This window comes from Camelus dromedarius, chromosome 1 (assembly GCF_036321535.1).
Source record: "Camelus dromedarius isolate mCamDro1 chromosome 1, mCamDro1.pat, whole genome shotgun sequence".
NCBI lineage: Eukaryota > Metazoa > Chordata > Mammalia > Artiodactyla > Camelidae > Camelus > Camelus dromedarius.
In genome coordinates, this window is record NC_087436.1 from 64,637,292 (window position 1) to 64,663,781 (window position 26,490).

Sequence of the window (26,490 nt, forward strand, 5' to 3'; positions counted from 1 at the left end):
TTTGCCCTGTAAGCTAATAAGCCTTTTAGCAAGTTATTTAACTTCTCTGAGTCTCGATTTTCTCACCACAAGATGAAAATAACTATTTCTACCTCATTAGGTTATTGTCAAAATCAAAGGAGTTAATGCATATAAAGCTTTCAGATGACAGTCTGGGACATATTCAATAAATATTAACCATTATGATTTATATCACTCCCCTACTTTAAATTTTTCAGTGACTTCTTGTCACCTTTTGGAAGAATTGCAAATGTTTTCAGGTTTGCAAGCCTCTGAAAACTAGCTTTCATTTGCTTATCTTGCCACTGAACCCTTTGCACTCTGCTCTGCTATAAGGAATTGTTTTCAGTTCCTTTTAGATGCCTGTTCTCTTTTCACCTCTGTACATATAAGCACAAGCTCTACTCCTTGCCTTTTTGGTCTATGTTGTATTTAAGCTTGAAATTCTACTTCATAGAGCCTTTCAAAACACCAAACTTGAATCCTGTGTTTCCATTATTATAATGCTTGTCATATTGTATTTTAATTACTTGTTTAGTTATTTGTCTGGCCTCAATATATTGTCATAACTTTGAGGGAAAGGAGAATCTCTCTCTTGCAGTATCCTAGTTGAAGGTACTTAATTATTAATTGTTGAATGCATGTAGAGTTAGCAAGAAGATTAAGTTTATAGTTCCACCTAATTCCTGTAAAACAATATAGATTTATTTGATAGCATTCAATTACTTAATTCTAAATGGGTTTTAAAAATTAATACAGTCAAATACAGTTTGCTAAAAACAATACATTTTTAAACAATAAGAGGTCTCTTGAAGGGGCAGAGAGTTTCATCTTGTTTTTTTCTATTAAAGATTCTTATTATTATATTATAGGTTAGCTGTGTCATACAATCTAATTTTAATTAAGACTTGAAAATGCCAACACTTTACTATAATATAAAAGAGTTCAGAGATTAGTGGTTTTCATATGTTTAGTATGAAATGACAGTGATTATAAAAAGAACCTTAGGTTTATTGATCAGGTGTGTAAATATCAGTCACTCAACTTGACTTCTAATAAAAAACCTGCAAGTTTAAAACTGTTCTGAAGACCTTTCTAACATTTAACCTTTAAAATTTTGATTTGAATCAATGTCTAAACATAGATTGTAGTACAATGTGCCCTATTCAGTAATGATTTTAAATGTTTGCTTTATTTTATTCTCAACTGATAAACTTCCTATCAAGAAGTCAAAAATGAAGAATTAAAGAAAAGCTGTTTTTATTTTTTCAAATTACAAATCAATATAAACTATATTTATATGTAAAAATATAGTCAGAAAGCAAGAGCTGGGAGCAGAGAAGACCTAAAGACTTATTTCTATTTTTCTGCATGTCTTGAAATTTATATATGAAGAAATATATTTAAACATAACTGTAAATATAATACAGTAAAAGTAAAACAATAATGTATATATTGATAAAGAGATACTGCATTCAGGAGAATATATCAAAAAACAAAGATGTGAAAATAAAAAGTAAAATAAAAGTTTATATTACTAGGCAGTTTTTCAAAAGGATATCAGCAATTTACTAGTTTAAATTTATCTTCTAATAGGAAATAATTGCTCTTAACTTTCTAATGGTTCTACCTAATGATAATTTACATATTTATAATTTTTTGCATTATTGTAACAAAAGACTTTAAAAAATAATGAATGAACTTAAGAATTTAAGAACTTAAGACCTAAACATGTAACTGCTTTGCTTAGATATCTCTAATGGCTGTACATTTTCTAAACAATAAAGCCTAAACTTCTATCATACTGAAGACCTTCTAAGATCTGACTTCTGCTTACCATTTCTTTTGTTATATTCATCTTATAAATTATATTTTCATGCATCATACATTGTTCTCACCCCAGCCTAACACCTGCCTTAGTACCTTTTTTTTTATCATCAACTTCCTTATTATGTCCCTCAGCCTCAAATTTCCTTATCATAGTTAAAGAAAGTTTATTCATCTTTTAGTGTCCAACTCAAATCCAAACACCTTCTGGGATCTTTTCTTGATCCTCCTTAGCTAGAATGCATTATCTTTTGTCCCATGTGACATGCTTACCTTCTGTTTTGGAGTGTAGGCGAACTGAGAGAATACTCCATGTTTCCTTCTTTTCCTCAGCCTCACCCAACAGTAACTTCCCTAGTTCTTTGCATATCATACGTATTTAATAAAACCTCATTGAGTTACATTGAAAGTGCACTTTGGCACATTTGAAAACATTTTAGAAAGGTTTTTGTAGAATATAGTTTTCATTCATAGTGGTCTGCATTCACTACAAACTACAGTAGCCTGTGGTTCTACTTTCCTCCCTAAGTCCCTATTATTCACCCTGCCTTCCTTCCAAACCATGGTAATATCTGAGCACTCAGAAGACTTCTTGGGAGATAAGGCAAAAAGTTATAGAACTTAAAGATTTTTTTTAAATTTTTTTTTTATTGAGGTATAGAAGAAGATGTTTTCAGTTCCCTATTGTATTCATGATTTGATAGTAAAAGTAGGTTATTTTTGCTTAATGAGCGTTTACTGAGTACCCAAAATGTCTCAAGACACTAAAATTTACCCTGGAAAAACAAAAATGAGCATGATCTCTCCCCTGAGAAAATCATAATCTAGTGAGAAAGCCAGACCCAAATACAGATAACTCTCTTAAAAGTAACTAAGTGCTAAAATGGGAGCCCATTGTGACAGTGAATCTCTGAAATGATAATGATTTAGATAATATTGACTGGTTAATAAGTTTTTTTCATAGAAAAATTTTTTTCTGCTGGTGTGAAAATGGAGAAAATTCACTTAAGTGTGAATCTTCACTGGATGTCAATCATTCAGCAAAGAGTTGTTGAACACTAAGCAGAGTTTTTGGCACTTACAAATGAGACAGAGTCATCACCCTCATGAAGCTTACCTTTTCTTGAGTGAGAGCTCTGTAATAGTCATGTAGGTAAATAAATATCTGAGAGATACCTTATATAATGATAGCTAATACAAAGAGAACAAAACAGATAATGGATTTTCTCCCTGGAAAAGCTGATAATGGATTGAGCAGTAGATCCTGAACTAAAACCGGAATGAGATCCTGGTTAAAAAGCTTGCCAAAAAGATTCCCGGTGATTCTGCTTACTTAGTTTAAGATTTACTGCTCACCTGGGTGAGATGTGCCATTGATATGTTTCTCACCATTGATCCATTTATGTATTCTTGCTAAGGAATCCTAGCTATTTCATAAATACATTCTCCTGGAAGAATGACAGAAGTTGTTATTGGAAGGATATATAGCTGGTTTTCTCCAAAATTTTTCACAGTAGTTTTAACAAATAACTAACTCTTCCCTTTTGAAACATACAAAGTGTGATTGTACAGTTTATAACATGTTTCAACACACATAGTCCAAAGTATATGCTCTGAGTAAAATTAGTCGAATGAATATGCTTCAAATCTGAATTTAACAATAAGAAGTCCAATAATATTGTGTAATGCAAATATATGTTCAGAAGGTTATGGTATGTCCCTAATCCTGGTATGAATCTAAGTGATTTTTCACACTTCCTAACTTATATTTGATTTTTAGAAAGTTGAAAGTTACTTTAGAATCTAGTCTGTAAATTGTAAACTGTAAAATGAGAAGAGTAATATCTAATAGTAGAATGGCCCTTACTACCCTTGAATTGAAACATGATGCAATTTATTTTCTTCTGTAGTTCACCCTTTGTTGATTGGTTTCAAAACGCCAGTTTGTCCAAAGGTACACTTAAATTTAGTGGCAGAACTAGAATATGAATTCCAGGGCCCATCTCCTATTCAAGTTTCTAGCATTTTAAAAACGATAATGGAGCAAATTAACATTTAGTTTCTGGTGACGATATTGTTGATTAAATTAACTCTCAAAATTTTACATTATTTCAGTTTATACATGTTAAAACCATTAGATGTTTTGTTTTTGTTTTTGTCTTTCCTTCCTGGATTGAGGCATTGTGGTGAGAATACAATTTTTTTAAGATGAATTCAGGACCGATCTTATTTTCTTTCAACTTTAGAAAATAAGTTTTAGGTCAGAAAAAGGATTTATAGCAGAAAAGAGAAATCTGTGAGAGCTGTTGGACATTAAAATGATGTCCCAGTACCTCACTTTAATCCATTGTACATTTCCTGTCAACTTTGGTTCTAAGTATAGTTAAGCTCATTTCTTTGTAATCAAATAAAATGAAAATCAACCTGTTTTTAAAGAGATGTTGTTGAACTAACAAAAGAAATGCAAATAACTAGTTTGACCAAAAAAACCCAAAAAACTTTATTACCACATGTCATCATTTATACGTAAAATGTATAGTCATAAATGTATAGGGAAAATGAAATATAGATATTCTTTTACCGTTGAAGAATTGTGACTATTTTATTGGCCTTCACTGAACTGGTAACAGGGACATAACAATCTTTGGAAGGCTTACACAAATTATATTAATTTTAAAGCTGTTATGATGGACCTAATTGTGCTGTCTTGCTAGTAGAAAACTGGTTAGTTCCAGCGTCTAGAAAACACATTACGAACTATTTAATACCTGTTTCTCTCATTCATCAATAGTAGTTTAGTTATGTAACAGGTCTATATATGAAGATTGCATTCCCGAAGAGTTATTCTTTCCAGATCTCACTTCAGTGTGAGTATTTTGCAATTGTCAGGTATGACTTGTGCTCCATTCAATGAAGACCTCTCTTCTTCCCACACTGGACTTTGATATCCAGTGAAAATAAAGACAAGATTGCACCTTAAGCACTTCTTATGAGCCAAGCAACCTTATGAAATGATTATATTATCATCTCCAATTTACAGATGAATACAAAGAAGTAACTTGCCCAAAAGCACACAACTAGGAAAGCAGCAGAATCCAGTTACAAACTCAGCAGATGTAGTTGCAAACCCCACACTAATTTTAGCCTAGAGAATTCTGTCTCTCACTGCTTGTGTTGACATCTCCTTTCATTTATACTTAGGCAATCATAACAGGTGCTGTTTTAAGAATAAATAAATATTAGATTTGTGTCTTAACCCACCCAGGTTTTAGGGCCAAAATTTAAGTCTGTGGTTTCGGCAGTTAACTTGGAAATCATTTGGACTTTTTTTTTTTTTTTTTTTTTTTTTAAGTATAGTTGATTTGCAATGTTGTCTTAGTTTCTGGTGTACAGCAAAGAGATTCAGTTGTACATATATATGTATTCTTTTTCATAGTTTTTACATTATAGTTTATTACATGATACTGAATATAGTTCTCTGTGATATACAACTTTGTTGTTTATCTATTTTGTACATAGTAGTTTGTATCTATTAATCCCAAACTCCTAATTTATCCCTACCCCTATTTGGGCTTTAATAGAAAACTTCTCTAAAGACTGTCTAATTTGGGAAGATGTAGTTGTTAAAATGTACTCAAAAAGTATAACTATGAAAAAAAATTTCATCTTATACATTTTCAGTTGCAAAACTAAGATAATAATGGGTGTATTTGATTTATGTGCTGTCAACTTAATGACACTGTATTTTAGCTAAAGCAGACTGTTGTACATAGCTTCCTATTTACAACATTCTCAGAGTTGACCATAGTTACTTCTTTCTCTTTTTTCTTTTCTTTTTTTCTCCTTTTGCATTTTTAAAGAAATTAAAAGCAATAAAGGGCAGAACAGAAATATTGCATTATCCCCAATAAATTTTCCCAGAGGTAAGATTTAAATTAATCAGTGGAAGATTATTCACTAATGTTAAAAGGCTGCTCCTTAAAGAACAGGCATAATTTCTGTTGCATATGGGATTTTCAGAGCATTTCTAATGAATTCAGAGGATCATCTAATCCCAGAAAGAACAGTTCTTTGCAGTCAAGAGGTCTGTGTTCTCTGTTTGGCTTTGGAAAATACCTAAACTTTTTTTTATTTTTTTCTTTTTCTATCTGGCACTTCTTTTTTTGGCATATCCTGTTGGCATTACCCCTATGGAGAACTTCCTGGAAAGCAGATTATATTGTTGTGATCCAGAAATGCTTTTGTCTGGCTTCTAGGTCATGCTTTAAACCCAGAACAAATGACAGAGCTAAGCATCCTATGTGAAAATGCCCAGTCATTAAACTCATGAAAGAATTTTTTTTTAAATGATGCAAAGTACTCAAGTTGCAAGTAGGACTATTTTATGGAAAAGTCCAGTGATGTTGAATTTTGGCCAGAACTTGGAATAGCTGGGAAAAATATCAAGAAAAACAGCTTTTATCAAAAGGCAAATTAGTTTTTGAAGCTGGTGTTAATTGGCAGCCAAGGTGTTTCATTATGAAGCTGAATTTTTAACAGTTGTTACTTGGTTACTATGAAAACACCAGCCAGAAGAAAACACTGCAGTGTAATGGCTCTCCCAGCTCCTCTGCCAACGTGTCAGTAATGTGAGTCCTGTTTTAAAACACCTATGTGCTGCCTAGAAAGTCCCTGTGTTGGCTGTTTCTTCTATTTTATTTCTGGATTAGGTGCATATTTCATAATCAACAGGTTCAAGGATGATCACTTTCAAACTGCAGGAGTTGTGTTTTTTTGTTTTGCAATTCTGTATGTTTGAGTGAAACCTTAAGAAGACCCTATTGGAAGAGCTGTCTTTTCCTGTAACCTAGAGCATAAAGTTAACCACAGGAAATATATACATTGTAACTAGAGAGATGATTCTTTTGAATGATGCAAGGAGAAATGTGATGCTTTATCCCTACGTGTAAGTGTACCTACTGCTGATTTTTTTTTTTTTTTAAGGAAAAACACCTGAGGGCCACAGGTAGCTAGTTCCAACAGGCAGTTGTTCCAACTTGATATTTTCCCCATTCTGACATTTTGCTAGCTGGCTAAAAAAAAAATTGGTTTGCTCAGTGAGTCCTCAACCTATAAGCAACAAATTCTTATATTATCCTGTCTGTAGTCATCTTTCTGATTTCTGTGTTCAGCATCTAGTTTTATGGTGAGGTATAAAAAATCATTTTTTGTGGTGATGTGATAAAAGTGTTGGTTTAAATTACTTGCCAGTGGTTCCCTAGCCAAATCATTTAATTATGTGATTATAGTCTTATTGAAGCCTTTGCTGTTGATTTTAAGAAGCAAACATGGCTCTATTTGTTGTCCTTCAAAACAGAAGCAGGTTTTTCCATTGCCTTGCAAAGTCTCAGCTAGGGTTTTACAGAACAAAATAATGAATGCTTCCACTGCAGCATGTCACAGGGGAGGCTGGGACAATACTGAACTCATGCACACCGCTGATCCTTGCTTGCTGGGCAACATGTACACCTGGATTTCTGACAGCTCTGTGGGCTCACTAGAGACCTCTGTCATTCTGTTCATCCTCTTGTAGGCAATGGTTGAGACAGTTAACAACCTTCTCCAGCCACAAGCCTCAAATGCGTGGAGAGACCTGACTACAAGTGATCAACTACGTGCAGCCACCATGTTGCTTGACACTGTGGAGGAAAGTGCTTTTGTGCTGGCTGATAACCTTTTGAAGACTGACATCGTCAGGGAGAACACAGATAATATTCGTAAGTGGCCTTTGTTATACAGAAGGACCAGAGAGGTACAAGAAAAAAGTATCATCTTGTACAGCAGAAGAGGGAAAAGAAAAAAAGTGTCATCTATGGTGGACCAGATATTATGCACTGATACTTTGTTTCAGCAGAGATAGGTTATTATTTTTCTATAATTAGGGGGCTATCACCTGTCATTGGCTTAGAAGTATCCTCATAATCATGTATGTATCCTTCTTAGGATTTTCCAATATTGGATATATTAGCCTGAGGTCACTTACAGTAAGGTCCATTTATTTATTTATTTTTTAGTTTTTAATATATATATGTATTTTATGTGTATATATGTATGTTTATGTTTAGTAGTATTTAAAATTTTATCCTCATGGATCACTTCAATTATAAGAATGTCTCTTAATTATAAACTATAAAGAATTCAGTCATTTAAGTGAAGGTGATAAAACAATTTTTAGTAATTGTATTATTGGCTCATAAAGACTAAATATTTTTAGTGTATCTAAGGATGTAGCTGACAGTTTTATTTCAGAAGATTTTATAAAGCTATTTCAAACTGATTAGATTTAAAGATAGATCAGTATTGATATAATAGTATAGCTCTAGATTATAAAAGGATTTTCACTTAATTCATAAAATAAATATAACATTTTGGAAGAAAACTTGCAGTCAGTGACAAACTATAAGGATTTGAGCTTGAGTTTTAAATTCTAGGCTTTATAATTGTTATTTTTATATTCTTATTTACCTGATTTTAATAGCTTTTATTTGCTTTATTTAAAAAAATTAAAATACTAAAAAAAAAACCCTCTAAATAAAAGGCTGAACTATTATAAAGTATTGCAGATGGAACATTAATTCCAGTGTTTAGAGTTCAGAAATATTTCATTAATTAGATTATCTTAACTTTGGCATGTTTCTCAATGAGCACTGATTATCTCTCTTCCATTAACAGAATTGGAAGTTGCGAGGCTGAGCACAGAAGGAAACTTAGAAGACCTAAAGTTTCCAGAGAACATGGGCCATGGAAGCACTATCCAGCTTTCTGCAAATACCCTGAAACAAAATGGCCGAAACGGTAGGTTAGCGTTTATTTATTAAGCTTGATAAAATTGCACTTGCTGTGAATTCCTTGCGTCTTGGCTTAGAATTTTAGATCTGCTACCTAGAAGCTCTCCTCCTCTCACTCCACTATTCTCTTTCATCTCCTCCCCCCGCCCCTTTCTTATCTCCTGCACCAACAATACTGCAATATTTGCTCTACAGGATCCTCAGTTAGGTTTGGAAATTATTCTGTCACTTTTCAGTTGTAGAAAAATGCTAGAAACTTAAATGTGAGGGAAATTAATAAACAACAAAATCCAGATTTCTGACTTTTTTCCTTAAAAAGAATAACTCTCACTGAGTTGACAGATATAGTTTCTAAAATTTTTAATGGAAATTTTACTTGTAGTTTTAAAATTGTATGTTTTTTACATTATTCATTATTCTTTTAGAGGGTGTTTTTATGCTTTTCCTTTGCAAAGTATATAGGACATGTAACTGTAAGGAGATGGTTTTGGGGAATGGAATTGGCAGATAAAGGTCAACTTAGTACTAGGTTATGTTTACTGAATATCATTAAAATTAAATAAATAATCTCATAAAGTCTCAGTCCTAATATTAAATTTTTTTAAAACATGTATTTTGCTAAGGAAGTGAGAGCCTTTAACCTGTTAGGTGATAGGAAGATGACCTCAGGTTGCAGCAACCAACTCAAAGCAGTTGTTTCATATTACAAAGTGAATAGTCTGGAAAAAAGAAGAGCCCGTTAAATAATGGCAAGAAAAACAACAATTATGTTTGTTGCCAGCAGAGCAAAGTTTTTTTTTTCACAAGTGTTGGAAATCTTATAAGACTGAACTTATTGTTATGTTGCTTATTTGAATTTTGAGGCAGACAGTAAGATTTTCTGTAGAGCAAAATCAGATTCCTGCAGTAGCTTCCTAGATGGTTTCCCTTCTTTGACTCTTGCCCCCAAACAGTATATCCAGTTGACAGAGGGTTCTTCCTGAAACATAAATTTGACCAGTTCCCCTTCAGTTACACTTACAATGAAATCACATGGCTTAACAGTTCTTCCACATGCTATCTGGTCCCCTACCCTCCTGCCTTATCTGCTTCACTTCGCATCAGTCTTTAACATCTTCTCTGTGATCCAGGGAGCCTAGTCTTGATTCTTTATTTTTTAAACTGATACATAATTGACATAAAACATTATATAGTTTCAGGTGTACAGCATAATTAATTGATATTTGTGTGTATTGTGAAATGATCACCAAAGTAAGTCTAGTTAACATCCATCACCTCACATAGTTACAATTTCTTTTTCTTATGAGGAGAGCTTTTAAGATCTACTCACTTATCAGCTGTCGAAATAGAAAATTAACTATACTCACCACACCATACATTACATCCCTATTACTTACGTGTTTTATCAATGGAAGTTTTTCCATTTTACCCTCTCAACCCATTTTGCCTACACCATTCCTCGCCTCTAGCAACCAGCAGTCTGTTTTCTGTATTAGTTTGTTTGTTTTTAAGATTCCACATATAAGTGAGATCATACAATAAATGTCTATCTCTGTCTGACTTATTTCACTAAGCATAATGTCCTCAAGGTTCATCCATGTTGTAGCAAATGGCAAAATTTCCCTTTTTATGGCTGAATAATATTCCACTTTCCATTTGTATTTATGTATGTAATTATATGTATAACATTTTCTTTATCCATTCATCCATCGATGGATACTTAGGTTGTTTCTATTTCTTAGCTATTGTAAATAATTTTGCAATGGACATGGGAGTGCATAGATCTTTTTCCAGCTGGCGTTTTTGTTTGGTTCAGATAAATGCCCAGATAAATTGTTGGATCGTATGGTAGTTCTATTTTAAATTTTTTGAAGAATCTCTTACTGTTTTCCATAATGGCTGCATCAATTATATTTTCACCAACAGTACACAAGGGATCCCTAATTTAGTCTTAATTCTCTTTCTTGAATACACAAGTGTTCCTCCATAGATATTTTATATTTTTTCTTCTGGAGTGCAGTTTTTACATTTCTTTTATAGAAGCTTCTCTGTCATTCACTGCTCGGTGTAAATCTTTCAACTTTAGGCAAGATTTTCCCTATCTCCCCAAAGGTAGATTCTCTTTCCCAGTCACTCTTTTCCCATTAGCCATCTTATGCCAATGCTACTTCATAGCATCTATTTACTTACCATTATATAAAATTATAATATATGCACCCAATATAGGAGCACCTAAACACATAAAACAATTACTAACAGAGATAAAGGGGGATATTGATGGGAATCAATCATAGTTGGAGATTTTAACACCGCATTAACATCACTAGACAGATCTTCCACAAACAGAAAATAAATAAGGCACCAGAGAAACTAAAAAAAAATTAGATTTGGTGGATATTTTCAGAGCATCACACCCCTCAAAAATAGGATATACATTCTTTTCAAGTGCACATGGAACATTTTCTAGGATTGATCATGTAATTGGGCACAAAAGAAACCTCAACAATTTTAAGAAGATAGAAATTATCACAAGCATCTTTACTGACCACAATGCCATGAAACTAGAAATCAACAACAGAGAAACAAAGGAGAAAAAAAGGAAAGCATGGAGATTGAACAATATGCTATTAAAAAACCAGTGGGTCAATGAGGAAATCAAAGCTGAAATTAAAAAATACCTTGAGACAAATTTAAATGAAAGCACAACCACACAAAATTTATGGGACACAGCAAAGGCAGTGCTAAGAGGGAAGTTTATAGCGATACAGGCCTTCCTCAAAAAAGAAGGACAATCTCAAATAAACAATTTAACCCATCAACTAAAAGAACTAGAAAAAGAAGAACAAAAAACCCCTAAAGGCAGCAGAAGGAAGGAAATTATAAAGATCAGGGAGGAAATAAATAAAATAGAGATTTAAAAAACCATAGAAAATATCAGTCAAACCAAAAGCTGCTTTTTTGAAAAAGTAAATAAAATCGACAAACCTCTGGCCAAACTCACAAAGAAGAAAAAAGAGAGAACACAAATTAGCAAAATAAGAAAGGAAAATGGAGAAATTACAACAAATAAAATAGAAATATAGAATATCATACGAGAATATTATGAAAAACTATATGGAACCAAACTGGATAACCTAGAGGAGATGGACAAGTTTCTGGAAACATACAGTCCACTAAGACTGAATCAAGAAGAAACTGACCACTTGAACAAACAGATCACTAGAAATGAAATCGAAATAGTAATAAAAAAAAACCTCTCTACAAATAAAAGTCCAGGACCAGATGGCTTCACTGGGGAATTCTACCAAACATACAAAGAAGAACTCATACCAGTCCTTCTCAGACTCTTCCAGAAGACTGAAAGGAGGGAATACTCCCACACTCATTCTATGAAGCCACCATCACCCTGATACCAAAACCAGGCAAAGACACTACCAAAAAAGAGAATTATAGGCCAATATCACTGATGAACGTAGACACCAAAATCCTCACCAAAATATTAGCAAATAGAATCCAACAACACATAAAAAAGATTATACATCATGACCAAGTGGGGTTCATCCCAGGGACACAAGCATGGTTCAACATAGGCAAATCAATCAATGTAATACATCATATCAACAAGAGAAAGGACAAAAACCACATGATCATCTCAATAGATGCAGAAAAAGCATTTGATAAAATTCAACACCCGTTTATGATAAAAACTCTCACCAAAGTGGGTATAGAAGGAACATATCTCAACATCATAAAAGCTATATATGACAAACCTACAGCCAGCATAGTACTCAATGGTGAAAAACTCAAAAGCTTCCCACTAAAATCTGGGCCAAGACAAGGATGCCCGCTATCACCACTCCTATTCAACATAGCCTTGGAAGTCCTAGCCACAGCAATCAGGCAAGAGAGAGAAATAAAAGGGATCCAAATTGGAAAAGAAAAGGCAAAAGTGTCACTATATGCCGATGACATGTTACTATATATAGAAAACCCTAAAAGGTCCACACAAAAACTACTAGAGCTGATCAAAGAATTCAGCAAGATAGCAGGTTATAAGATTAACGTTCAAAAATCAGTTGCATTTCTTTACACTAACAATGAATCAACAGAAAAAGAAAGTAAAGAAACAATCCCCTTTAAAATAGCACCCAAAGTAATAAAATACATAGGAATAAATCTAACCAAGGAGGTGAAAGAATTATATACAGAAAACTATAAACCATTGATGAAGGAAATTAAAGAAGATTTTAAAAAATGGAAAGATATCCCATGCTCTTGGATTGGAAGAATCAATATTGTTAAAATGGTCACACTGCCCAAGGCAATCTACAGATTTATGCAATCCCTATCAAATTACCCAGGACATACTTCACAGAACTAGAAAAAATCATAATAAAATTTATATGGAACCATCAAAGACCTAGAATTGCCAAGGCATTACTGAAGAGAAAGAGGCTGGAGGAATAACTCTCCCAGACTTCAGACAATACTATAGAGCCACAGTCATCAAGGCAATATGGTATTGGTAGAAAAACAGACATATAGACCAATGAAACAGAATAGAGAGCCCAGAAATGAACCCGCAAACTTTTGATCAACTAATCTTCGACAAAGGAGGCAAGAATATACAATGGAATAAAGACAGTCTCATGAGCAAATGGTGTTGGAAAAACTGGATAGCAGCATGTAAAGCAATGAATCTAGAACACTCCCTTACACCATACACAAAAATAAACTCAAAATTGATCAAAGACTTAAACATAAGACAAGATACAATAAACCTCCTAGAAGAAAACATAGGCAAAACATTATCTGACATACATCTCAAAAATGTTCTCCTAGAACAGTCTACTCAAGCAATAGAAATAAAACCAAGAAGAAACAAATGGGACCTAGTGAAACTGACAAGCTTCTGCACAGCAAAGGAAACCAGAAATAAAACAAGAAGAAAACCTACGGAATGGGAGAAAATTTTTGCAAATGAAACCAACAAAGGCTTGATCTCCAGAATATATAAGCAGCTCATACGACTTAATAAGAAAAAAGCAAACAACCCAATCCAAAAATGGGCAAAAGACCTAAACAAGCGATTCTCCAAGGAAGACATACAAATGATCAATAGGCACATGAAAAAATGCTCAATATCACTAATTATCAGGGAAATGCAAGTCAAAAACTACAATGAGATATCACCTCACAGCAGTCAGAATGGCCGTCATTCAAAAATCCACAAATGACAAATGCTGGAGAGGCTGTGGTGAAAGGGGAACCCTCCTACACTGCTGGTGGGAATGCAGTTTGGTGCAGCCACTGTGGAAAACAATATGGAGATTCCTCAAAAGACTAGTAGGAATAGACTTACCGTATGACCCAGGAATCCCACTCCTGGGCATATATCCAGAAGGAACCCTACTTCAAAATGACACCTGCACCCCAATGTTCATAGCAGCACTATTTACAATAGTCAAGACATGGAGACAGCCTAAATGTCCATCAACAGATGACTGGATAAAGAAGAGGTGGCATATTTATACAATGGAATACTACTCAGCCATAAAAACCGACAACATACGCCATTTGCAGCAACATGGATGCTCCTGGAGAATGTCATTCTAAGTGAAGTAAGCCAGAAAGAGAAAGAAAAATACCATATGAGATCACTCATATGTGGAATCTAAAACAAACAAACAAACAAAGCATAAATACAAAACAGAAACAGAATCATAGACATAGAATACAAACTTGTGGTTGCCAAGGGGGCGGAGGGTGGTAAGGGATAGACAGGATTTCAAAAATGTAGAATAGATAAACAAGATTATACTGTATAGCACAGGGAAATATACACAAGATCTTATGGCAGCTCACAGCGAAAAAAAATGTGACAATGAATATATATATGTTCATGTATAACTGAAAAATTGTGCATTACACTGGAATTTGACACAACATTGTAAAATGATTATAAATCAATAAAAAATGTTAAAAAAATGAAATAAAATTATATTTTTATTATTATTACTTTTAAGTTGCCTGCTTATTGTCTAACTCTTTCTCTGGGAGGTGATCTCTATGAAAGCAAGGGTCGTTTCTAATTAGTTCACTGATATAACCCTCGTGCCTGACACGTGGATGCAATCACTAAGGGTTTATCAAATAAATCTATGAACTTCAAATACAAAGCTAATGAACATTGAAATATGTCTATATTAGTCATATTACGTTTGTGCTCATTTTATTTACTAAATTAATGTAGTGTGTGTATGTGTTAGGTCACACTTAAGCATGAATTTTGGAGTGAAGACTCTGTAACAATCACATGTGACCAATTGCACTGGTAAAACAAGGTGGGATGATATGACACCATCCCACAGGGGAAATTGGTATGAATTATCAGACAATTATAAACTAATTAAAATGAAAGTTGTTACTGTCAGTAAGAAAAATATAGTCATTCCTATGTTTAGCCTTCCAAAAATCAGCTTTTTTGTATTAAATCTAGAGAGAAAGAACTAAAATTAAACGCCATGTTCTAACAGTCAAGAAGCATTTCATGAATTACTATTGTTTGCTCAGTGCTATGTTAATAGATGTGAAATAGAAGTTTAAGAATGCCCTTTTCCTTTATGTAGCTCTTACCATAATCTCTTTGCTGGATTCCTGAAAGGATAGTAGATATCTTATAGAATCACTGAGCAGGCTGTAGAACCAGGCCCAGAAAATGTATGAGCGCAAGGAGGCTGACAGCAGCCTGTATCATCGCGCAGAATCAGTGCTCTGAGGTGTCACTGCTGCCACGAGGGAAGGCTGCTGCTGCTGCTGCTGCTGCTGCTGCTGCTGCTGCTGCTGCTGCTGCTGCTGCTGCACCACCTCCTGCTTTCTTGTGTCACTAGCTCCTCATCCGAAATCTGAGGCCAGTGCATCCAGCTGGGTGCATCTAACTGAGGTGCCCAGAGCAACCTCTTTGCAAGGCAGTCTAGGAAAGCAAGTATATGTCTATTTTGTGTCTATAAATCCCTACCAGTAGGGAATTTCCCACGTGTGGGAGCACAATTTAGACATTGGACAGCTCCCTCCTTCCTCAAAAAATGTATTAAAATTTTTTGTCTTTATTCCCACTTGGCTCTAAGCTTCAAGGACAAGGATTGGGAGTTCCTCATCTTAGTTACCACTGTGGTCAAGGCAGCGCCTATCTCTTGGTGAACCGAAATGAATTTATACTGAAAGTAAAACATAGGGCTTGATTTATTTTAAGGAAGGAAATGATAAAAATTTTTTTTAAAAACATGCTAAAAGAAAGTTAATTTTTCAGAGGATTTCATGTAAGAGATTGTCATAAGGGGAAAAATAAGCTAGAAGGATGTATGGAGACAGTGACTTTAAAAAAACAGGATAATTGAGTTTTAAGACAGATAAAGATTTTGAATCTTTGTTTTATTTTAATTGCAATTGCAATATAATTTACATACAATGATATGCACATTCCTTAAGTGTTTAGCTTGATAAATCTGACAGTTGTACATTCCTCTATGACATCGCATAAAACAAGGTAAAAATCTCTTCTATTACACAGAAGATGTCCCAGTGCCTCTTTCCAGTCTTCTCACCCCCTCTCCCCACCTGATTAAACTACGCTCTTCCCGTTACTATTTCTGTAGATAAATTGTACCTGTTCTTAGACTTTATGTAACTGGAATCATACCGTATGTACTTTTATGTCTGTATTCTTTAGCTCAGCATATTATTTTTGGGATTCAGTCATTATGCTTCATCTGTCAGTTTGTTCTTTATCAATGTATAGTAATTCTATTATCTTAGTAAGCCATAATTTATTTATTCACCTATTGATAGATTTTTTTGAGTTGTTTCCAGTTTGGGGCTGAAATGAATAAGGATGTTATAAACACTTTTATACGACTTTTTTCTTGTGGATGTCTGTTTTCATGTGTCTAGGAAGGGTAATATGTTTAACTTTATAAGAAATTGTCGAACATGTTTCCGAAGAGTTGAACCATTTCACATTCCCACCAGCAATATACAGAGTTCCATTTGTTCCACATTCTTACCAACATTAGTGTGGCTTATCTTTCGTAGTGTAGATTTTAGGCTTCCTAGTGGGTATGTAATAGTATCTCAGTATGATTTTAATTTTTAATTTGCCTAATTCTAATGATCTGATCATTTTTCATGTGTCTTTAGCTTTTTGTATATCTGTTTTTAAAGTCTGTGTTTATGTCTTTTGTCATTTTGGTGTGTTTATTATTTTACTGTTGAGTAGCAGAAATGCTTTACATGAGTCATATGCATATATATATTTCCTAGTCTGTGGCTTGCCTATGCATTTTCTTAATGCTACATTTTGATAGACACAAATTTTCAATTTTGATAAAGTTCAGTTTACCTTTTTTTTCTTTTATGGTTAGTGTTTTTTGGGTCCTGCCCGAGGCATTGTTGCCTTTCCCAAGATCACAAAGATATTCTATACTTTGTTCCAGAGGCTCTGTGGTTCTAATTTCTATGTTTAGGTCTGTGATCCATCCTGAATTAAGTTCTAAATATGGAGTGAAATAGGGATTGAGGTTCATTTTTTAAATACTGATATATCATTGTTTCAGCATCATTTGACTTTTCTTTCCTCATGAATGACTTGGCAGTTTGATTGAAATGAATGTTTGAATTTTGTTGTGAAAATATATATGTATTATATATAGATTTGATTACAACCTAATTAGAACTATCTAATTTAAGTAGAATATACAAGCTAATCAATTTCTTCCCAATTTACATGTACTTATTTTAGGAGAGATCAGAGTGGCCTTTGTCCTGTATAACAACTTGGGTCCTTATTTGTCCACGGAGAATGCCAGCATGAAGTTGGGAACAGAGGCTATGTCCACCAATCATTCTGTTATTGTCAATTCCCCGGTTATTACAGCAGCAATAAACAAAGAGTTTAGTAATAAGGTTTATTTGGCTGATCCTGTGGTGTTCACTGTTAAACATATCAAGGTAAGAAAATGACATTTAAAGTTTTGTTGTCCACATTATCTATATTTGTTATAACATAAGCATGAAGTGTCTGAATTTTCTTTTCTTTTTTCCTTATTATTTGATATAGTAATTCATTATTTAAAAAATTATTAGTGATTTTTTTTCCACAGTAAGGAAGGAGAGTAATTCTTGTATACATATATACTTAAAGTAAAAACATTTATGGATCTATAAATGTTTCTCTATAATTAAAAATAGCGAGCAATATGTTTAGTGGAAATGGACATGGCTTCACATCTGATATTACAAGTAATTATGTCTTTGTGTGTAGTTATATTTTTGTGTTTATGCAAAGATTGTATTGTAAATTGAACAGAGATTTTTAAAACCATCCTTTCAGAAGTTGATTATATAGAATAATTCTTTACTTTGCAGTATAAATTAATTGATATGACTCTGAGACATTGATACTAGTATTCTTTCAATATTAATTTTTTAAAAAAATGAATTCACCTCTAATCAAGAGGGGTAAACAACAGCATATATTCAAATTTGCTTAGATTTGATGAGCTCCACTTAATATGAAAACACTAGTAGACATCGCCACAAAAATTGGAACATAGTATGAACTTGTGTTCAATGTAAAGAAAATGCCTACCTAATATACGTGATCATAAGGTAGTTATTGGCTTTATTGATGTCTTTTTCCTGCAGCAGTCCGAGGAAAATTTCAATCCTAACTGTTCATTTTGGAGCTATTCCAAGCGCACAATGACAGGTTATTGGTCAACCCAAGGCTGTCGGCTCCTGACAACAAATAAGACACACACTACGTGCTCTTGTAACCACCTAACCAATTTTGCAGTACTGATGGCACATGTGGAAGTTAAGGTAAGATATATACCACAAAATAAAAATGTCTTAGCATACAGTTAAGACACTAACTGTATAAAGTCCTAACTCTCTGTCTAACTTGAGACATAATTCTAGTCAAGAACACTCTGGTGTTCAACTCCTATCCTCCTGGATGAGGCAAGGAACTCTTTTTTTCTATTTTCAATACAGTTTATAAAATTGAAATTTGCTTTTAAAGTAAAATTTTGCTAATAAAGCTTCCCCTATCTTCCCTGCTTTTACTTTGTATGAATAAATGTCCATATAAATGTCCAAATAAATGACCATATCCTTATGAGCAGGGCAAGATAGGACCCCAGCACCAAAGGCCAGTGTGATGGGGTTAGGAATCTGGGATCTGGTAGGCTGAAGACTAAGGAGCTTGCATGGGATTAAATGCTCTCAAAATGAGTCTTGGGGAAATAGCCATTAAGCACAAAACACAGAGCATGGTAATACCTAGAGCTTGGCAAATTTTAACATAATATAATGGTTCTTTCCATTCAAGAAGGCACTATTCTAAGGAAAAATCCAGGTGATAGATTGTTTCCAAAATCAAGTGTGACTAATGTGACTTCACCAGTCTCTTTCCAGTGTGACTGCTTTGTCATAGAAGGCAGGAAAAGGATTTAGATTTCTGATATATTTAGGACATAAAAATACAAGGGGCTTATTAACTTGGCTATATAGATTGATAGATGGGTTAGTTACAAGAAATTGTATACTTGTGAATTCTCTTCTTATCTTCTGATGTCAATAAAAATAGAGGAAGTATCACTATCCAGTACATTTTAAAACATGAAAACTGTGGTAAAAGTTTTATCTACCTGGTGTCATTGATCAGTAATTTCATCCAGAATTTTCTTTGACACAGTTGAGTTTAGAGATGATACAGGTATCCCAGAGGAAGACCACATTTCCACACCCAGTTAGCAGCTTAGGAGTAAATTACCTTAGCTGTGTCAACACAGTCAAATTTTGGTCTTTAAAGGAGTACAAACGCTATTCGATCAGAGCTTCACAAACTGATCGAGCTTAGCAAGATTGTCTGTACTAACAAATGTTACATTTAAACCTGGAATGTGTTAGTATGGCTCCAGGATTCTATCTTTCAGCTTAGGCGATAAATTCAAACATAGAGAAATGGATCATATTTCAAGCAACAACAAAATGTAATTTTTCGCTCAGTTCTATGCTTAACAGCCTCTCCCCAGTCCATTACACAAGAATCTTGACTGTGACCATTATTGTGTGTCAACAAGAGATAAAATAGATGGAAATCAATGTTTTCCTTCAGCAGTCAGTCACAGAGTAAGTATGCCCTGGATTTCTTGTATCACAGTCTCTTGCAGCTGCCTGAGTCAGTCCCATTTTGATTGCACAACATGATTTTGGCACTGGAAATATGGAAAACAAGCAGAGTGATCATCCCTGGAAGTTCAAAAAGAAACACACTAACCAAACTTACATTAGACTAGTATCTAGAACAGAATGCTAATTTATTCATGCACAGTGAGATGTACAATGGCCAGTTGTAACAGATACTTATGTTTGCTAGTTATCACTTTCTAACTCCACAAGAAAACCCTCTGCCAGAGGTATCACAGATTCCAGCATTCTGGTGAAGCTTCTGGTCCTCATGGACTCACATTTCTAAGGGCAAGGAGAGGGCAGAGAAGGGAACTGCAGTCATAATTGTGATGATTCTTATAACTGAGGCCTACACTGTGATATAGGGACACAGAGGAGGGTCATTGATCTAAGACAAAACTGCTCAGAGAGGGTTTAGCAAAAAAGGGTCCTGCTCTGAAGAATGAGTAGGGTATATTTAACAAGGTAACTCGTGGAAAATGTGCATCAACCACATTCTTGCCACATTTCTTCACTTTTCCTTGGAGTACACCATTCTCTCTTGCTTCTTTCCTTCCTCAGCAGCTGGTCCTTTTTCACTTCCTTTGCTGATTCCTCCTCATTTCCACAATCTCTCATTGTTGCTCTGGCCCTGAGTGTAATCCTAGATGTAGTCTAGACACCATCCATTCTTTCTCTGTATGTGATCTCATATAGTCAAATGACTCTAAACATCGTCTCATGATTCCCACATTTCTCTGTTCATGTCTTACCTCCAGGCTCCTAGATGCCACAGCTGGCTTCTAATAAGTCTCACAAATCTAAAACTACACTTCCCGTATTCTCCTGAGTCTTTCCTTCTGAGTAGATGGTTCCCCTGGCCTTGCAGGTAGTCCAGCCCTAAACCATACACTATCTTTGACTTGTTTCCTGTCACTCAATTCTATAAGCACATCCTACCAGATCCAGCATCTGACAATTTAGCATCTTCATCGCTACCACCTGAATTCAAGCCCCTGTCATCTCTCTTCTGCCCTTTTGTTATAGCCCTTTAATCGGTCTCCCTGCTTTCCTTCTTGTCCTTCCTAAGTTTATCCTCAGCATAATTGCCACAGGGATACTGTTAAAATGTGAGTCACTCCTCTGATTCATTCTTAAGAAGCAGTTCCGTAATCTCTTTAAAATGTAAATCAAGTACTTCATACCTTTGATCCAACCTGAAAGACTTCTTATCTCAGTAAGAGCAAAATCCCCAATCCTGGCCTCTTCAGCAGCTCTTGACCTCCTCTCACTACTTCTTGCTCACTTGGCTTCAGCCATGCCGGCCTCCTTGCCTTTCCACAAACACCTGGTGTGCTCTGGTTAGGCCTGAAAGTCTCCCTTCTCTAGCCCCCCAGATAGCCACGTGGTCAAATTTCTCATCTCCTTCAAGTCTTTGTTCCACTGTCACCTTCTCAAAGAGGCTTTCCCTGTCCCCCCTAACATTTCAGATTATTCCACCCCCACAAAATACTGCGGGCGGAAAGGCAAAACAATCCCTGGCCTCTGTGACTTTATAGTTTATCAACAGAGAGAAGTCTTAGGATTGATTTTTGAATGGGGTGCCAACAAAGGTTTCATAGCTAGGTCAGTTTAGGCAGAGAAAAGAAGGAAAGGGATGCTCCAAGGTGGCAACACCTCTGGTTGACTCCTGCATTTTCTCTGCTTCTCTTGTCTAAGGAAACATTCGATTGTCTTCTCTTTTAGATACAAAAGCAATCATTACAGAAATTCACATAATGTAATTTTATACCAAACTGGTAGTATTAATGTCATTTTTAAGCCTTTTTATTATGGAATTACCTGCAGGTTTATTTGTCTGTTGTTCATTAGAGTGTTAAATACACTAAATTCAAACGTCCGTTTCTTCTCTTACCTTAATTCTCTTTGTAAACACCCTTTGTAGGAGGAGTATTTTAGTTTACAGGATCATAAGTTTCAAACTCATTGGCTAATTAACATTTCTACTGTGGTTTTGTAGAGCATAGTAACAAATGCTTTAGAAAACAGTCTGACAACTTATATCACCTATAGCTTTTTCCTCTACTCAAATTATGATTCTTGGGGAGATAATTTTTTTTTTAATCTCCCTACTCTATCCTGTCTGTTCAATTTGACATTGATTTTTATTATCTTTAAAAGCTTTCGCTTTCCATAGTTTGATGCTTTCATCTCTCCTTCTCTCCTTCTTTTCTTTTTTACCTTAGTGTATCCTACTGCCCCCACTCCAGCTTTACCCCAGTCCACATATAGGCATTATTTTGCTATTTAATATCATTGTATTTCTTCTTTAATTTAGTGTTGATTTAAAACGTCCTAAAAATATCCTCCACTGCTTATAATGCTCTTAGTAGGAACTAGTTGATGTGTTTACTAACTGTACTCTATTTGTTTTGGATCACAAAATTTTATCCTTTTTTTTTTTAAACATTCAGACTATTCTGTGGTTGCTTTTCTTGTTTCCTCTATTTCATTCCACTGTGTCCAGTAAATAAAGTAATAGAGCTAGAGAACTACTGGGCTCTGAAGGAATTAGGCTAGGATTTTCCAAGCCGTTATTTATATGGCTTTCTAAGCTAGGCAATAAGGTCAACTTGTATATAAGATTTTAAAAGCATGTGAGCAAAAATATGGCTGAACTAAACCACTTTTCCTACCTTGTTATAGAGAATTCAAGGGATTGCCGGTTTACTTCGTATATCCTTACGGTGTGAGCATTACAGTTTAAAGATCTTCTATGGTTGGTTACTTGCTGATTTAAAAATCCGATCATGGAACTTTTAAGATATTAATTTTGTAAAAAATCAATGTTAGCTCAAGTTATTGAGTCGAGGCTGTGAGATAATTGTCTACAAGGTTATTATGTAGAAAACCCCTCCTCTGTTTAAATGCAATAAATTTACTCACGAGAATGGAAAAAAGAAATCCTAATAACCATCCTCTTTTTCTGTTTCCTGAAATTGTTTTAGCTAAGAAAACCAAATGATAATGGAATAATGGAGTAAAAATGGGATGTACATGCTTGTGTACATGAGGTTACATATTTGTATTTCCATTCTGTCTTATTCAGTACGTGACACATAGTAGGCAGCCAGCAAATACCGTTAGGATGTGCCAAATTTTATTAGGTGTTTTTGGCTTGGTGTAGTTTTTGTTTACTTGCTTTTTATAATCTAGTTATGCAAACTTACTTTCTTTGTTAAGCCTAATTCAATTTGTCTCTATTTTAACTTTTCTTTCTCATTGTGCTAAATGTATCTTTTCTTACATGTCAAAGGAAATGGCTGTAGGAGAATAATATATAAATGACAACAATAAACATATCTAGGTAATTCATTTCTGACATTTCTGTGGTTCCCTTTCGTCATATGTCAGCTCCTCTACCCTGTTCCCCACATGAACTAACTCCTTTAGAAGTGCTTTCAGAAATTGTGCGTGTTAATGAAAACAGTATTAGGAGAAGTTACCTATTTTGTCTGAGACTCAGGAAGTTTGCTGAATGATCCTTAGTAAATTATATTTTAACAAAACCACTGAGTTTAATCGTTGTATTCAAAGGATAGTCAAGAAATTTTCACCCATGAAAGCCTAGCTCTGTTTATTTCTTAGGAGCTTAGTATAAGTGGGTCAACAAAGAAAATTTAGGAGAGGATCTGTGGTCCTCTCCACTGTTAGTGATATTAAGAGCACAGAGTATTTGCTAGGTTAGGGTGATCAACTTCTTAGAGAGCCAACTGGGAAACAGCAGAACCAGATCAAAAAATAGACTTGGTATGTAGTAAGTGATTATGCCCCTGTAGCCTCTTCAGAGTTCATCGGACAGATTTGGAGAAACATATAAATGTGTTTTACTGTGATCTTTTTCTCCATTCTCATCTGTCATAATTTCAAAATTAGAGGAAGACATTTTTTTGTCTCACACTTTGGAAATAATGATTTTACAGAAGGTCAGTATTTGAATATCTTGCCTATGGCCAGCTCCAGTGCTAGCCATCTTCAAGGCACATGTCTTGGGAGACTGTCTCTTTCCATTTCTAGAAAGTTAAAAGGCTCATTAAGTATTTCTACGCATTTTGAGGAAACTGAAAAGGACCTCATAATTTCATTATGAAACTTCATTATCATAGGTAAGCAAATCACATCCGTTTTTAGCAGCCCTGTCTACAAGGTATACAGGACATTTCGTAGGTAAGAACTGCTCATTTTCTTTTGTAAGTTTATAAGCTGAATGTAACTTTCCGTAAGTTACATTTGCACTGTCAAATACGCAGATAGATGAGCAAAGTCTACTTTATCTGGACAAGATGTCAAAACAGTCTTTTGTCTTTTCTGAAGTTTCGTAAAAATCTTTATGGAAATCAAGAAGATGATTTGAAGCTTCATTTTTCATATCAAAATACATAAGAGTTGGGGAAACATTATTTCTTTGGTATTGTTCAACACATCACTTGATACACTGTGGAAAGCATGATGTGAAAGTAAGATCTGAGAGAATCAGTTCTATGCTATAAAGAGCCTACACTATAAAGAAAAAACATTGGTTATCAAAATTTCCCCTTTTGTTTACACACAGGACATTTGAGTTGCATCTTCTGAATCAAGAAAATTAACTTTACTCAGGTGCATAGGTAAATCAAGGGAATAAAACTGTAAGGCATGTTAATTCTTGTGGAATATTCAAACTTATTCCATGACCATTAATTTCAACTCAATACTGGTGCCTTTTGAGGGGAAATTAACCAAAAAAAGAAATCTTTTTATCTTACAAAAACTTATGTGTCATCCTAGATTTGTGAGATTCAGCCTCCATATGCACATTCACACAATCTTTTCTCTCATGCTTGTCCCAAATTCATTTCTTCATTTTGTCCAGTGTGTTCTCTTTTGGCTCTCTAATCTAATTTCATGTGTCCTTTCATGTAACTTTAAAATGACACAGTTGTTTAGCCTTCTCTTTCAGTATTGTCATGTTACTATATTACATTTGTTCTCAGTTTCATCAGTGAACACTTTAAAAAAATTGTCACAATATTCGCAGGGTTAAAAATTAAATTAGCCCAATTTTGATACAAAGTATAACAGTTAATCCAAAGTCAAAGAGGAACTCAGGATCACAAGGCACTGAAGTTGCATACTTAAGTTTCATCACTCAGAGTGATGCAATAATGGATGATCCTCCACTGGGAACTGCAAATCATGGTTGCCAAAACAGTAGTCAGGGGAAAGAACAGCGGGAGTCACTAAGGAAGGTAGATAATCAGTACAACAGACATTTGATGCTAAAAACAGTGTTGCTTCCAGCCTCTATTTCTAGCTTGTCATATGGATTTTGGAATTCTGAACCTATCTCTGGTCTCTGGAATTTTTCGTGTCTTGGAGAGGACTTTTCCAGGATGCAAAAATTTAGTGCTAAAATTAGGACACTCCTGAGCAAACCTAGACAGTTGGTCACCCTACCACTAATCCTATCATCTCTACTGCATACTAGTTGAACGATTTGACATAAATTACTTATTTTCTGTGCTTCAGTTTCTTCATTTGTAAATTGGAGATAATAATAGTACCATATCTTAGTGTTTTATAGGACTAAGTGACTACCCTAATAAACTAAATAAGCACTTCTAATAGAATCTGACATTTTAAAAGTTATGTCTTAGCTATCATCATCATCATCGTCACCATCTTCATCACTATACTTAACTCAGAGACACTAAGGACGAAATTTTCTGTCTACCTAGCTTCATTTCCCATTTCCTACCCTCACTCCAGACACTCCTAAAGTCTTTTTTCTTATACTGCATGATTATTTCATTTACTTAAAAAACTTCTAATTGGTCAATAATTCCTTTTTGTTTATCAACTTTAATCTACTTTTTTTAAACTTATATCTGCATTTAACTCTCAACTACTTATGAGAGACTTAATTTCCGCATTTCCTACAATTTCATTTTGTTTACTTCATTAAGGTAGTTGTGGATCTGGTTCACCAAATATGATGAGATTTATTTTTCTTAATTCAAAGTAAGAACATTTCAAATAAGAGTATATATGCTGTGCTTCTGAAACCAAAGAGATTTTCTGAACAAGTTCTATTGAATCCAAAGGACAGTTGGCTATGATTATTTTTGTGTGCTGTTACTTGCCAGTGTCTTAGCCATTAAAGCCTGAAAATATTTGGGTTTTTTTCAGTTTGATACAAATTTGAAAATTATTGCTGAGGGTTTTTTTTTTGGCTAATTTACTATAAAAATTGTAAGAAATGCAGTTATATCGTTCTTACTGTGTTACTCAACTTTGACCTTTACTCTATTCTGCAAAGGAAATCCTGATTTCCTCAGACCATTGAGCCCTTTATTTTTCCAAGCATTTGTGGGGTGACCTTTGTGTTTGATGATCTGTTAGAGCAATGTGAGGAGCTTATTTCACAGAGTTCTTACCACATTTATCAGAAAATAGGCCTTTCATTACCCTACTGGCTTCAGTGAAATCCATGAGTGAAAGCAATGCCTTATGCCGATGCGATACATTAGTACCAAAGCAAGTGCTCCTACATTTGCAAAAAAGA

General features: G+C 34.4%; 1 protein-coding gene across 14 annotated transcripts in view; it reads left to right on the top strand.

Moving 5' to 3' along the window:
* The window catches only part of ADGRL3 (adhesion G protein-coupled receptor L3), an 826,419-nt gene that overhangs the window by 611,684 nt on the left and 188,245 nt on the right, over positions 1-26,490 (top strand). For all 14 annotated transcript variants that reach the window (XM_064484960.1, XM_064484967.1, XM_064484927.1 and 11 more), the window contains 4 exons: positions 7,400-7,583; positions 8,539-8,661; positions 17,452-17,660; positions 18,357-18,533. In XM_064484960.1, coding sequence (XP_064341030.1) covers positions 7,400-7,583; positions 8,539-8,661; positions 17,452-17,660; positions 18,357-18,533 — 693 coding nt within the window. The remainder of the gene's footprint in view (positions 1-7,399; positions 7,584-8,538; positions 8,662-17,451; positions 17,661-18,356; positions 18,534-26,490) is intronic.